This window comes from Cajanus cajan, chromosome 2, assembly GCF_000230855.2.
Source record: "Cajanus cajan strain Asha chromosome 2, NIPB_CcT2T_4, whole genome shotgun sequence".
In the NCBI taxonomy this organism is placed as follows: domain Eukaryota; kingdom Viridiplantae; phylum Streptophyta; class Magnoliopsida; order Fabales; family Fabaceae; genus Cajanus; species Cajanus cajan.
Window position 1 is genome coordinate 22,442,912 of NC_138518.1, and position 15,866 is coordinate 22,458,777.

Below are 15,866 nucleotides of genomic sequence, written 5' to 3' on the forward strand. Positions count from 1 at the left end.
ATTTGAACCTCATTATTTTGTAATCAAGAGAGCATATTGAATTCATACTTTCATAACAAGTCTTTAGAAGAGTTTCATTTGAAAATTCAGTCTTAGAAAAGTTTAAGTGAAATAAAGATCCTAAATACTCTGATTGATTTTTAAAGGGTCATAGAATCTAATTCACCCCCCTCTTGGATTGTGCCATTCTTTTCTAACAGAGTGTGGGTACCTTTACCCTTCTCTTTGTTATTATCCTTATCTTTAGCTAATTCCTTGGAGGGTTCTAAAATATTTTTATTTTCAAAAGATTTTTCCTCCTCCATGTAGTATTTCTTATGAGATCTAGAGTGGGAGCTTTCTCTTTTAGAAGAAGATTTTCTCAACATTTGTTGTTCTACCCTTACACAAAGTTGGACCAAGTCATTTAGGTCCCTATAGGGTAGTAGTTCCACTTGGTCTCTAATCTCTAAGTTAAGACCACATAGGAATTTAGCTAAAGTGGTGGCTTCCTCTTCTCTAATACATGCCCTCATCATGTATAGCTCCATTTGTTGCCTATATTGCTCAATAGTCATATCTTTTTGTTGGAGCCTTTGAAGCTTATTCATAAGCTCCCTTCCATAATAGGTGGGAATGTGTCTCCTACTCATGACACTCCTAATTTCATTCCAATATTTCATTCCAAAAGGTTGCTCAACCTTGATCTCCCAATCTAAATATGCTTCCACATCATCCTTACCTAAGAATTGTGGGAGGTTAACTTTGACTTCCCTAGGCCTAGAAACTGTCCTAGGTGTAGGTCGATAGTGGTCCCCTATATTCAAGCTTTCATTAGGGGAAGAATATTGGGAGTGTGAGCTTCTACTCTTTCTCTTTTGTTTTCTCATATCTTCTTTCATTTTTACCTCTTCTCGCCTAACAAGTCTCAATTCTTCCTTTAGGATAGCAAGTTAGGCCTCCTTTTCAATTTTATCCTTCTCTTTTTGGATGACCTCTTGCTTCCTCCATAGTTTAAGTGATTTTATCTCTTTTGTTAAGTAAGAGATGCTTTTAGGAGAGCTACCACTTCCACTATAGTTGGATTTTTGAGACATATTAAACAAAAAGATATTTTCACACAAAAATAGTTTTTAAGAAAATAATATTTTTTTGAAGTGCTAGACTTAGCACTTAGAGGTCTAAGAGTACAAATTGAACTATGGAGGGAGGTGAGCTACAAAGAGTCACTTAATAACCAAGCATCTTCAAGTAAAAATCTCTAAACCCCGTTGTACTTTTCCTTGCACAAAAGTTTTCACAAAGTATTTTTCAAAAAGAAAAATAACAAGCAAGTGCCTAATGTATACAATTAATCAAGACTTGAAAACATAAATTGCTTGAAAACATAAATGACATGAAAACATAAATTTCTTGAAAACTTAAATTGCATGAAAACACAAATTGCTTGAAAAATTAAAGACAAGAAAACATAAACTATGCGTATAAAGCTATAAACCTAGGTGAGAGCTTGGAAAGTACCAAAGACTTCCAAGGACCACTCTCACATGTACTACACGAGTTACCCTAGTATGAAAACACTAAGGAGAGATAGAAATGCACCAAAGGTACTCCAAGACACTCCTAAAGGCCTTATACAAAAATGAAATGGAAACTTACAAGAAATGAAATGTAAATTCACACCAAATAAAATGTAAATTCACACCAAATGAAATGTAAATTCACACTCAAATGAAATGTAAATTCACACTAAATGAAATGTAGTGGCTGCACCAAATTTTATAAAACAAAATTCAGCCACTAAATTAGTGACAAATTTAGAGATGAATTTAACAAGGAAAAATTTTGAGACAAAAATTTTTGTCTCTAAACTAGTCACTAGTTTTCATAATTTTTTTTCTAAAAATTTTGTTGCTCTTTTAACTCCAAGTTCAGCCACCAATTCTTGCAGCCCTCACAAGTGTGTCACTCCTCTCTTAGGAATAACCTTGATTTTGGTTATTCCTATGTGTTTGGACATCCAAAGCCTTCCTCCAATGGAGAAGCAAGCTTCCTAGGCCACCACAAAACCTTCCAATGTTGGCTTCCTTTATAACTTGGCCTTCCACATCTTTAAGAAGAACTCAACACACCTTAAGTTGTTGGGATATATATGGTAAAACTGAAAAGGAACAATTATAAGAAGCTACACCAAATGATAGAAATAGATGAGACAAGACTAGAAAGAATTCCAAATAATAACAAGCAAAAATTAAGGCACCAAAGAAAGGCTAGCACACAAAGGAAAACCTATCAATGGCACTAGATTAGATTAAAAATAAAATATAAGATTAAAAAAAAAATAAGACTCAAAATCAAATGGTATGTGGCTGGACAATTCTCAAAACAAGCTACACAAACCAAAAACCGAGAGCAAATTACGCAAAAAAAAATTATTCCTTGGCTTTTTCTTGTACTCTTTCTTTGTGATTCTTTTTTTGTAAATTCTTTTGCACTTTTTCTTTATCTTTTGTACAGGAGTTTAATGCCTTTTTCAACAATGATATGTCTCAGAATTAATGAATTAAAACTGCTTCCAAAGTTTTCACAAAACAAGAGGTATACTAGTGAAATTGTTTTTCTAGTGCTTCACAATTTTTGTACATTTTTTAGGTCAATTTTCAAGCACTCTTTTCTTTTGTTTTTCCAAATATTTTTGAACACTAATACCTCTGTTTTGTCTCTGTTTTAATGAATTAAAAAGTGACACAATTTTCAGCCACAACACAAAACTCAAGGAAACCTAATAGGAAAAGTGTTTAACAATTTTTTTGACAAACTTTTTAATGTGACATAATAGAAACCTAACTCTAGAAAATTTTCTAGAACTAATAGCAAATTAAGAACTCAAATGTGTAAAGCAAAAGCACATATAGGTCAGCACAAGAATAGAAAGCAAAAAATGAACCAATGTAGACACAAAAACAACACAAAAAATTAAGGTTCAACAAGCTAGTCTAGGATTCAATGACATGTAAAGAACTACACACGACTCTAGACAAAACATATGATTCAAAAACAAAAAACATGCTAAAAAATTTTCATAATCCAATCACGGATTCATGTTATAAGGAATATAGAAGACTCAAGAAAAATAAAAAGCACAAGCACAAGAAACCTAAAGCACAAACTGGATTGATTCAAGGAATTAGGAAACAAGCAAAATCATGAATCAATTAACAATATGTGACATAAGGATCGATCAATATATGAACAAGAACTAGATCCATTCAGCAAACATGTTTTATGACATAGAAGAAGGAAGAAACAACACGGATTCAAGTTTAGAGAACAAGACACATAACCTCAAGAGCACCAAGGCTCTAGATACCAAAAATGATGGAAAAATCTTGAAGAAAGATTGATGTTCTTCAAGCTCCACCTTCAAGACCTTTTCCCCTCTTGAGGTAGACATGCCAAGTTTGATGAAGACACCTTGAAGAAGCTTCAATGGTGGAGAAGCCACTAGGTAGTGCTCAGTTACTTCCAAAGGAAGTAGAAGAAAGATGTTCCAAGTCACAAAGGTGGAAACCTTTGTGAAGAAACCTAGGAGAGAAAATTCTCCACGGAACTAAGACTTTGAGAAGAGAGAATTTGTGAGCAAATTCTGATTTTCATTCATCCAAAGTGAGGGAAAAGGTTTGAGTTACAAATATATAGAAGGAGGTAGCTTAGGGAGCAAGCTAACTTTAACTATGGTTCAAATGAACCATGGTTTAGTTGCTTGACCGTCCAAGCTAGTTAAGAGGCTTGTGGAGCAAGTTTCTCAAGCTTTGAAGGAAGAATGAGCAACTCGGCCAAGGAATGAACCAAGGCAGGCTAGGCGGCCATTTAGGCTTGTTTGCTCCAAATCCGGATTTTGAAAAAGTTTGATTTGGTTTAGATATGATGGAGTTCTCCCTCCATGGATGAAGAAGGATTCAAAGGGAGAGTTCCTTGTCCAAGCATCATGACACACCAAGGAATAGCTAGTCTTCAATAGAGGTGGGCGTTTAAGGTGGGCGAAGTGTTTGGGCGAATAAGGTGGATACTCTCAATGGAAGTTGGCTCACTCCAAGGTGAAGATGGAGGCCACTATAGGGTTTCACTCTCCAAAGGTGGAGATAGGAGAAGGTTACCCGAAATAACCTAATGACTAAGGATAAGATGTTGAGGCAAGAAAATGCTCACTCAAAATCAATATAATCCAAAGTATTTACATGGTGCATGGTTTAGGGTATTTATAGGGGAGGGAGCATTTAGGGTTGCATTTGGGAAGTGCATGGCCGAAAATGCAAAGCCAAATGCACTTCAAATGAAACCCAAATAAACCCTAGATGCTACTTGGTGGCCAAGGATGGAATCTATGGGTTTGGCTAAGCTACAACTAGGTGCATGATAAGACCATGCAACCTAGGTGCCCTCCACTTGGGCCTAAACCTTGCCAAGTCCAAAAATAAATCCAATGCTCACCAAAAAAATACGTCTAGGCCTTAAATAAATACCCTAGTCCAAGAAAATAAAATCCTATAATCTAAGGCACCCCATAATACAAGGGTAAAATGGGAAATACAAGTGAAAATAAATCCTATGACTAAAATACCCCAAATTACAAGGGTAAAAATAAACCTTATACTAATGAGACTTAGGAGAGTAATTAGTACTCTATGATTATGAGGAGGGTATCCTTTGGTGGGTGAGTTCCCTCCTCCTTTTATACTCTCCTAGCCATGGACCTTGTGATGGGGCCCACATGGTTCTTCAAAGATGGTCCTCCATCATCCCTTCCTTCTTGAAGCATCTGTGCTCAGATTAAGATCTTCATCCATATCCTCAGCTCCTAGAAATGGTGTGAGATCACATACATTAAAAGATGAGCTAATGCCATACTCAAAAGGAAGATCTAATTTATATGCATTGTCATTTATTTTTTGAAGGACTTGGAATGGTCCATCTCCCCCAGGATTTAGTTTTGACATTCTTTGAGTGGGAAATCTATCCTTCCTCAAATAAAGCCAAACCCAATCCCCAACCTCAAAGGTGATTTTCTTTCTTCCTTTGTGGTTGTATTTGGCATATTTTTGTGTTTGGTTTTCAATTTGACTCTTGATCTTCTCATGATATTTCTTAATAAAATCCCTCCTAGATACACCTTCTTTGTGAAACAAGGAAGGAGTATTAGGAAAGGGTAGTAGATCAAGAGGGTTTATTGGGTTAAAGCCATATACAACTTCAAAGGGTGAAAGATTAGTAGTCTTGTGAACTACTCTATTGTATGCAAATTCTAGGTGGGGGAGACAATCATCCCAAGTTTTCTTATTCCCTTTGAGGAGTACCCTTAATAAAGTGGATAGGGACCTATTTACTACTTCGATTTGGCCATCGGTTTGGGGATGCCTTTTATTTAATTTCCCTTGCTCTCTAAGATACTTGAGTGACTCATGGTCGGTGTGTATAAAAAATTCTTTAGTCACTAAGTGGTGCTCCCAAACTTGGAGAGCTCTTATGAGGGCATAAAGTTCCTTGTCACAGGTGGGATAATTCAAGGTGGCCCCATGGAGTTTTTCACTAAAGTAGGCAATGGGGTGGCCTCCTTGAAGTAACACGACACCTATGCTAAGACCGGATGCATCACATTATAGCTCAAAGGTTTGGTCAAAATTTGGAAGAGCTAGGATGGGTGCATTGATAAGTTTCTCTTTTAGGATTTTAAAGGCTTTTTCTTGGGCTTCACCCTAAAGGAAAGGTACATCATTCTTAACAAGTTCGTTTAGAGGGGATGCAAGTGTGGACAAGTCTTTTACAAATCTTCTATAGAAGCTCGCTACACCATGAAAGCTTCTAATATCTCCAACACTTTTTGGGGTGGGCCAATCTTGGATGGCCGTTATTTTCTAGAGGTCAACATGAACCCCCTCTTTTCCAACTATGAAACCCAAAAAGTTGACTTGGTCTTTACAAAATGTGCACTTGTCAAAGTTGGCATAGAGGTGGTTTTCCCTAAAAATTATTAAGACTTGCCTTAGATGTCCAAGATGTTCATCTAAGATTTTGCTATACACCAAAATGTCATCAAAGTAGACGACTACAAACTTTTCCATGCAATCCCTAAGAATATGATTCATTAGACGCATGAAGGTGCTAGGGGCATTAGTGAGGCCAAAAGGCATCACTAACCACTCATACAAACCAAATTTGGTCTTAAAAGCGATTTTCCATTCATCACCCTCTTTGAATCTAAACACAAATTTAGACAAAGATAAGGAAGGAACAACACGGATTTAATGAAGAAAAAATTAGGAACACATAACCTCAAGAGCACTAGGCTCTAGATACCAAAAATGATGGAAATACTTGGAGAGGATTATTGTTCTTCCAAGCCATTCCATGCAAGGACTGAAAATGTTCTTGAAGTGGCGGAAGCACCTTGGAGGATTCTCCAATGGTGGAGAAGCACCTAAGATAGGTTCGGTTACCTCTTGATAAAGTGAAGAAGCTTGAGGAACCAAGCTTCTAGGAGAAGAATTTTGAGAGAGAACTAAGAAAGTTGCTCTCCACGGATCCAAGACTCTTGAGTTGAGAGAGAATTCTGAATTCTATTTCTCAAATTATTCAAAAGTGATTACAAGAGTAGAAATTACAAATATATAAAGGTAGGTAGCTTAAGGAGCAAGCTAACCTTAACCATGGTTCACTAGGAACCATGGTAGGGTTGCTTGACCGTCCAAGGTGGTCTAGAAACTTGTGGAGCAAGCTTCTCACTTAGCTTGCTTGGGAAGCAAGCTAAGGAGAATCTTGTGGCACAAGCTTCTCAACCCTAAGTGACTAACAATTTCGGCCAAGAAGGAGAAGTACATAGCATAGGCGGATTTTGGCTCCATTTTGCTCCATGATTTATTTTCTAAAATGTTTGGTTTGGTCTAGTTAGGTCCATCAAAAAATGATGAAACCTAGCTAGATCAAACCTATGAAAAATTAGGAGCAAAATGAGTCCAATATGTAAAATTTTGCCTAGGCCCAATTCTGGCCCAATTACTAGTCACACCCTCAAGCATTGCTAAATGCCACCCCACTTCTACTACTGAAAAAATAGAAAATGAGTGTACTTCAAGGTTAGGTTAAATGGAGTCTAAGTTCCCAAGTAACCTACCCTAGAAACATTATACAATGACTAATAAAATGCAATAAAGTGTCTCACAAATACAAAGGCAAAAATAAGTCTATACAAAGAAACTATTATATGTACAAACATATGAAAAGGTCTTTAAGATCATCCCATTCCTCTTGGTTCTTTTAAGATATCACCTCTTGGATTCCTTGGCCTTGGCCATAGTCTATCAACTTTTAAGGTCAATCTTGGAAAATATGATGGCTCCATGCAACTCATCTAACATATCATCTAACATATCATCTAACCTAAGGATTGGGTGCCTATATTTTATTGTGATATTATTGATGGCCCTACAATCAGTGCACATCCTCCATTTGCCATCTTTCTTGGGAACTAAGAGAACGGGGACGACACAAGGGCTAAGACTCTTTTGAACCCAACCCTTCATCAACAAGTCATCAACTTGAGATTCTATCTCTTTGGTTTCTTAAGGGTTAGTCCTATAGGCGGGCCTCTTAGGAAGACTAGCACCGGGTATGAGGTCTATTTGATGTTATATTTCTCTTAAAGGTGGAAGCCCACTTGGAACTTCTTGAGGAAACAAATCATCAAATCCCTTTAAAAGTTTTTGAACCTCATGAGGTAGAAACTCAAGTTCATGGCTAGTGGCAGCTAGTGTCTAAAGTAGAGAAGGTATAAAGGTTTCTTACACAAAAGAGTTTTCTTGATATCATTCTTAAGTGACAAATGACTTTTGTGCACAACTTCCTTAGAGGGGACACTAGCCTCTAAGCTTGATACCTTCTCCACCCTTTCTTCATTCAAGGGAATGTTTTTCTTTTGTTTTTGTTTTTGTCTTTTTTTTGTTTTCTCTTCTTCTTCTCTCTTAGCTTTCATTTTTATTTGGTCCTCACTCACTTGTGAGGGTGATAGAGGACACAAAACAATTTTCTTGCCTAGGTGATGGAAACTTATCTTATTAGTGAGGCCTTCACGAATGATTTTCTTGTCAAATTGTCAAGGCCTCCCAAGTAAAATATGACTAGCATCCAATGGCATTATGTCACACAAAACTTCATCTTTATACTTACCAATGGATATAGGTATATTTACTTGTTGGTTGACTACAATATCGCCTTCCTCATTGATCCATTGTGACTTGTAAGGTTTAGGATGAGGTAGAGTAGTCAAAGCTAGCTTGTTAACCAATCTAGTACTACAACAATTACAACTAGATCCACTATCCACAATGAGAGAACAAGTGTTATCTAAAACCTTGCATCTTGTGTGAAACAAGTTCTCTCTTTGGGATTGATCTAAGTCACTAGATTGGTTCCCAAGGAGCCTTCTTACCATTAATAGGTCTCCTTCACACGGGTAAGTTTCTTCCTCAAATTCTAAAACTTCTTCTTCATTACTTGAAGATGAGGAAGCAACCATTGGTCAAGGGAATAGACACCTCAAGCTGCATAGCTCCCCCTCACTTTATGTAAATTTCTAAGTGATAGTGAGACTTTTGTAGAATAAAGGGTTGCCAAAACATGTCCCATACACATTTAGGAAAATTCCCTTATAAAAAACTTGTTTCAGAGGTTGCAAATTCTTCTCTTTTATTTATTATTTTACTTATTACTTTATTTATCATTTTTCTTATATACAATAGATAAATAAATAATCATATAGATAATATGTATTTTTAGCATGTAAATAACATGTAATATAAATCATTGTGTGCATAATAAAATGAGTAAATATTAATTATATTTATTATTATGCAAAATTCATCATAGGGTATCGAGTTAGAGCGTTGTGAGGTGCTTAATATCTTCCCCACGCGTAATTGACCCTCGAACTTAATTCTTACTATGAAGACCGTTATTAATTTTTGAAAAAACATTTTCTTTTTACGATATTTTGAGTAAAATATTGGTGACGACTTCTTCGAACTCTTTTCAAAGCCATTGATGAAAAATTAGTCTAGTCCTTTGACATTCCTAAACCGATGAGATTCTCAAAACAAAGTCCAAATCATCTATAAACAAGATCGAAATTTTGCGAGTTCCGACAATGACTAAATTTAAGATTTCTATGTATAATGACATAAATTAATTATATTAATAAATGTATCATTTTTTTAACTCAATTTTACTAAAATAATTAATCATCTTAGTAAATATGTTACTTTTAATTGTAATGGTCGAACAATTTATAAAAAAATAAATTAAAAAATAATTAATATTAAGATATTTTTCAAATGCTTGCTAAGAGTGCAGTTGCCAGTCACCGTAAAACAGAAAAAGAATAATACACTACCTTAAACCCCACTGCTCCATCACTCCAACCCAGCTTTCTCCTTGTGAATTGTGATAATTGATAAATATAACAAACACATTCTCTACAGAACCAATTTGAGAAATTTCACCTTAACGAAAATAAATTATTATAACTGAATGCTAGTTACAGAACATAAACGTCCTAGCTGTTATTCCCTTTTCCTATTGAACCCTGATGGATTTGCATACTAAATTAACCTTTAAAATTTATATTAACTGAACAAAAATTTACAGCCTAGACATATGTAAACAAACTTCTATGTGAAACTTTAAAATTAAAATAAAAAAAAAAAGTTTTAAAAGTGAAAATAGCATGGTGCAAGCAACTGGACAAGCCTGTTAAATGTGGTACCACTAGCCACCATCAACACGTCCTTTTAGAACCCTTTCTTTACTTTATTTCTATCACTAAAGTTGGTGGCAGGTCCTTGTTTTTGTCTAACTGCAACAGGTTCTTGCCATGTTTCATCACATCCTGCTTCGTCTTCCCCGTATTCATCTCTCACCAAATAATGTTGTTGATAATATCTGAAGGCCACAAATAGCACGAACACTACAAATAACACAGCACCATCCATTAATGTTAGTGCTCATGTATGTACAAGTCCAAGGCTCAATTAATCAACTATACAATGCATATCAAACAATTTTTTTTGACATTAATGTTTATCTAAAAATTAATTTCTCAGAATTTAAAAAAAAAGTATTATATATAGAGAAATAAATCAATGATATGCATATAATTATATAACATTGATTTTTTTTTCTTTTTATCTCTCTAGCATGGATAGATGTACAAAATATAATATGGTACAAATTATTGTACAAGTATATTATTTTCTTATTTTTAAAAGGTTTAATTACTCTTTTAGTTCTTATAATTTCATCAGTTTTATCTTTTATTTTTATAATTAAAAATGTTTATTTTAATCCCTATAAGTATTAGTTTTCTTCTCTTTTAATCTCTATAATTTCATAAGCTTTATCTTGTAATCTCGACATAAATAAACGATAGGAATTAAAAGAGAACAAAAATTGTATATATATGGGCTAAAATGAAACATTTTTAATTATATAGATTAAAAGATAAAGTTGATGACACTAACGCGATAAAAACATAATTAAATATTATAAAAAAGGGGAAAAAATGTCTCCACACATATGTACTCTTTGCAAACCTATCTATAAACAAAAAAATACTTAAATTTTTCGGACTAAAATAGAAACAAAACACATTTGAAAAAGAAGAGTAAAAGAAAGAACAGAAGAGAATCACACAGAGGGATTAACGTGGTTCATCTTTCCTGAAATCGGGCTACGTCGACAGGAACAATAGATCAGAATTTTATTAGCAATCGTCCCAACTTCTTTTTGGAAAAATTAGGAATGGTTCAAAGATAGTTTCAAAGAGTTCTCAATTTAAATACCCCCTATGGTAATAAATGAGGACACTGTATATTATGAATATGGTTAACGATATTTTTAAGAAATGTGGTGTATATTTTATGTGAAATTATAAAAAATAAATGTATTTAATAAACTTTCATAGGTCTAGAATATTACTAAATTGACCAATATCATATGAAGTTGCAACATGGTTTTACCTGCCCAAATACGAGCAACAACTGACGATAAATTCCACACAAGCCCAAAGATGCCAAGAGCCACGGCTTTCTTGTGAGTGCATGAATCCCATGCATCCCGGAATCGACGAATCCAAAAATTACCTGTGTCATTAACAAAAAGAGTGTCATTTATTAGAATAATAAATAGTGAGGTCCGTGAAGAAAAGGCTTGGGCTTTAGCCTTCTTGACACAGTAACACATGAGAGTAAAAAAAAAATTCCCTAATTCATTTTAGGTTTGGTACTTGGGATTAGGGACCACCAAAGATATTGAGAGGACCATTGTATTAATATCCCACAATGTGTTCCAAAGATCAGTCTAAGTGTCAGACATAAAAGAGACCCAATGGACGCACAAGTGTCAGGAATAAATAAAATTAAATTAAATCATAGATGCTCATCCATGTGATGTATTCAAATTATGTTTCAATGACCACATGAAGAACTAAATCTTCAAAGAGACAAAATTATCTTAAAGCAGATTTAGATTTGTTAGAGTTTGTAGCTTTGTTTACATAGTAGAGGCGGTATAATTGCACTATAGTTAACTATTATTGATCTTTGTTTATTTATGCCCCACCAGATCTACATTATGATGCATTGGAGACACCACCCAATAATAGAATAAAATAAATTCAATGGTACCAAGAACCGTTTGTAACTTCCAATCAATGCATGCATGAAAGGTGTAGTGGGCCTAATCAAGCACCGCACCGTCTACACCACACTAAAGAGTAGAGAGACAATTCAAACGTTGTTATCTCACTTTAGCACCAAGCAGCCTCTACTCACTGCAACTGTACTGTGTTTGTTTATAGCTTTAAAGGTATAGTGTCATAAATCAGGCATTGAATAATGTTAGAAAACAAGCAACATTAGTTTCAGGAAATTACCATATGCAGTTAACTGCGCAGAATACGAAGAGCATATCTTTGGTACGGTAAAAACTCCAAAGAAGCCTGAGGCAGTTCAGAAAAACCATGTGTCAGTAATCAAGTAAGTGAAAGGGCACGTTCTGTAACTGAATAACTAAAGAAATTAAAACATAGAGGGGTTGGGAGGCAAGATGCTATTTTCACTGCCCTAGCAAGTGATGCAAAAAGTAAGAAACTTTGCATTCATATGTAAATTTCTTGTGCAGCGTTTGTTTCAACGGAACTCAACTGAAATGCCAAAAATTTAGCCTTTTCTCACACCCCAAATCTGAGTTCTATTTAAGAATGGAATAGAGTTAGGCATCCACCACTTTTCAAGATAGTGTAAATCGTCTTATAATGCAGTTAAATTTCTATCTAAATTATTGAAAACGTACCAAACTTGGCCATCTTCCAAATGGTTATGTAGCTGCCACATCTAGCCAAAACAAAGAGCAAAACTGCCAACTGCAATTGATGCACAAATACAAAAATTAAAATTTGGGGGGGTCAATATTCTACGATACTAATGCTTTTAATGTTATTAAAAAGGTAATCATAAAACCAGTGAGTAAAGAAAATTATTAAATTACCTTGATTGTGGTGCCCGGATCTCCGGAAAACAGGGCTTTGAGTTTTGACAGGAACTCATTCAAGTAAGGGAGGATCAATTTTAGCATCCAAATTGCATCTTCTTCTCCCAATACATAATTTGAGTCCTCAACGTATATGACTCCCCTGATTAGTATGATTGCAAAAGAGAATCAGAAATGATAGTAATCTTTAAATTGTAATTGTAATATGGTACTTGGGTTATTACCTGCAAATTAGGGATCTATATAGGAAGATAACAGCTAGATATACAAGACTTACATAGGACATCACTGAAATAACACTGTAGAAGCAAAGAAAGGCAATGTTCAGTTCTGAGCTCTCTTGTGATAGTAGAAAAATAAACTCTATAAGATGGGTTTCTAACCTCAGATTAATATCCTTTGCATAAGAAGATGAGACAATGATGAATGTTCCAAATCCAAAAACAAATGCTGATCTCGAAACATCTCTCCACATGATTAAATCCACTGAGGAGGAGAGTTATAAAGATAAAGAATTAATTCTACAATTTGAATAAAATTTTGCCAACAAATTTCACACTCTCCCATAATTATCAAGTGTAGATTAATCACCTAGACTCTGCAACTTGCTTTGGGTTTGTGGAAAACTACGGTATTCTTCAGTCTTTGGAACTGGACCATAACAATCGGTTATAACAAGCACAAATCCAATAAAACAAATTGGAAGAACAAACACAACTCAAAAGTCCTTACTTGAATTAGCTCGGGAGAAATTTTGATGAAGTGTGGAATTCCTTCTGATTGTAGGAGATTGCTTGAGAGCAAGTGGGACAGAAACTGGCTTTCTTTCATTTTTGTGATGAAATCGCATGTGGGCACTCACAACCCTCTTAGGTTCTGGTTCACTCAGAATCTTCTTAGGTTCTGGTTCTGGTTCCTTCAGAATCTTCTTAGGCTCTGGCTCATTCACAACCACCTTTTCATGTTCATTCCCAACAACTTCATTATTTTCTGGTCCCTTCACAACCTCAAACTTAGATTCTGGAATACTAATTTCCTTCACATCAATTCTCTCCTTCTCCATCTCAATCTCAATCTCAACCTCAACCTCCTCCTCATCCTCTTCTTCATCTGCTTCATCAACAATGACATCATCCGAATCACCACCAACCTGAACCGACAATTCTTCTGATTCTGAACCTTGGACCACATTCTCTGAGGTGCTAGATATCACCTTCTCTTGGCACACATCACCCAAATCCACGCAATTTTCATCACCCACATGGTCATTCCCATTCTCAACTCCAATTTTTTCATCCCTTGTTGACTCATCAGGAACTGGATCCAACTCAGATTTGGTCTTCCTCAATTGAATTGAACAAGAAGCATTCTTCTTGATTGAATCCGACTTGGACTTCCTCAATTGAGGTGAATTCCTCTCATCCGGTTCACCACTCTTGTGTGTCTCAGATCTCAGCTTTCTGGTGTGAACCGAGCTTCTCTCAAAATTATCAGCAAAAGCTGCAATTTTTCGAATTGGGCTCTTCTTGATTCCATCAGAGGAATCCTTACACTGAATTGGGCTCTCTGATTTCCAAGTTTTTCTCTTTCCACACCCAATTGGGCTTCTTTTCACTCTGGCAGCAGCATTTTCTTCAGGGCTTTCTTCAGCATTGAAGACCTTAATCCCCCCTCTCACTTCATCACTCTTCATTCTGCTCTCCCACACTGACCCTGCAACCACACTCCCTCTAACCCCTACCCTCCTTTTCCCCACTTCCATTCCAAATTTATCTTCTTTTTCTACCTCCAATGGGACATGGGTGGTGAGTGGATAAGAGGCTTCTAGCTGAAGCAATGGAGGTTGGTGGGGTGCAACATTGGGATCCCTTTCTAAAGCAATTGAGAGAGAGAGAGAGAGAGACACACACACACCAGTGGGTTGCTCACTTTTCTTTTCCTTTTTCTATTTTCTCTATTTCAGAGAAGGAAAAAAGCAAAGGTGAATTAGGTGGGGCTGAATGATTACGGTGTTAAGAATGAACCCTTCTTTTTTTAGCATGGATTTTATTTGATTCCCTAAAATCTCCCCTCACTCTTACCGAGGCTCTCTACAACTCATTAATACTCTCACTCTTACATCACATGTAAATCAATATTGAATACAGTAAGTAATAAGCTAGCTCAATGATATACATAATTCTACAATTATATATATCTCGTCCTTCCTTCCTCGGAGTTTAGAACTTAGTGTGAACTCTGCAGTGTACTTATTGAATTGGAGTGTTTTCTTTTGCGGTTCTGTGCAGAGTTTGCATACGTGTAAGTTGTAACAGAGGAGGCATGAGGAAATGCGATTTGTCGTGATTAGCCTCTAGCGCCGTGCCAGAAGATCAGACAAACGCACCCTTAACTTTGCCCAATGATCCTCTTTAATGTTGCTGGCCTTCAAAGATGTGAATAAATATTGCTCAGGCATTTCCGGCACCAAAATGTTGTTACCACAATATGATGATAAAGGTGCAAGTACTGAATTTATAAGTATTTCTGAATCCACAATCTCCTTCAAATCTTTCTCTTAGTCTAATATCCTTTAAATCTCTCTTAATTTTGGTTGAAATAGGTGATTATTTGTAAAAGAATTCTCACAATCAAATTAATGTATCTCCATATTTTCGATATCTTAGAATATATAACATACTTTAATATCTGCTTAACTTCCATAATTTTCTTTAAAAATCGTGATCGAAATGGTTCTATGATTTTATATTGGAGTACAAATCTTTCGACCTTTGTATCATACAAGTAGGACATGAAAGTATATATTCAAGGTTAACTTGTCCAAACTATTTAAATACTATTTGAGCATTTCATGCATGGTTTTCTTATGTAGAATTAAAAAAATAATAATAGAAATACAAGTATTTCTCATCTTTCATAAGAAAGAATCATTTTAAACTGGATATAATTATAAATTATTATAAGCGGTAAAGTTTTCGTTAAAAAAATTTCTCTAGCTTTCTGAGCCATTCTTTAAGAAGGGAAGATATTGTATCTTCATAATAGTTGCTTAAATTTTAAAATGAGAAGCATTAAAAATGTACCAACATTTAGGGCATTTAATAAATAATTAAGAGAGTTGTTAAGTTGACTCATTAGGACTTAGGAAAACTAAATTTTTCTTTAATTATTTGAACCTGAGCACTTGATTGGATAGGTGGGGCAGCAATTATGTGAGTGAGATTGGAATGATGATATTCAACTTCCTGTTTTTGCATAGTTTTTGCATAGTGTCGTTACATGTAGATAAA

General features: G+C 35.2%; 1 protein-coding gene across 1 annotated transcript; it reads right to left on the minus strand.

Moving 5' to 3' along the window:
- Positions 1-9,515: 9,515 nt before the first annotated feature.
- LOC109789569 (uncharacterized) lies at positions 9,516-14,983 on the minus strand. The gene is made up of 9 exons (XM_020348547.3): positions 13,309-14,983; positions 13,168-13,227; positions 12,960-13,062; positions 12,801-12,875; positions 12,574-12,718; positions 12,379-12,448; positions 11,960-12,025; positions 11,046-11,168; positions 9,516-9,994 (listed from the first exon to the last, which is right to left on the minus strand). Exons 1-9 carry the CDS (start codon positions 14,336-14,338, stop codon positions 9,819-9,821), a joined length of 1,848 nt encoding a protein of 615 aa, XP_020204136.2. The 5' UTR covers positions 14,339-14,983; the 3' UTR covers positions 9,516-9,818.
- Between the last annotated feature and the right edge of the window lie 883 nt (positions 14,984-15,866).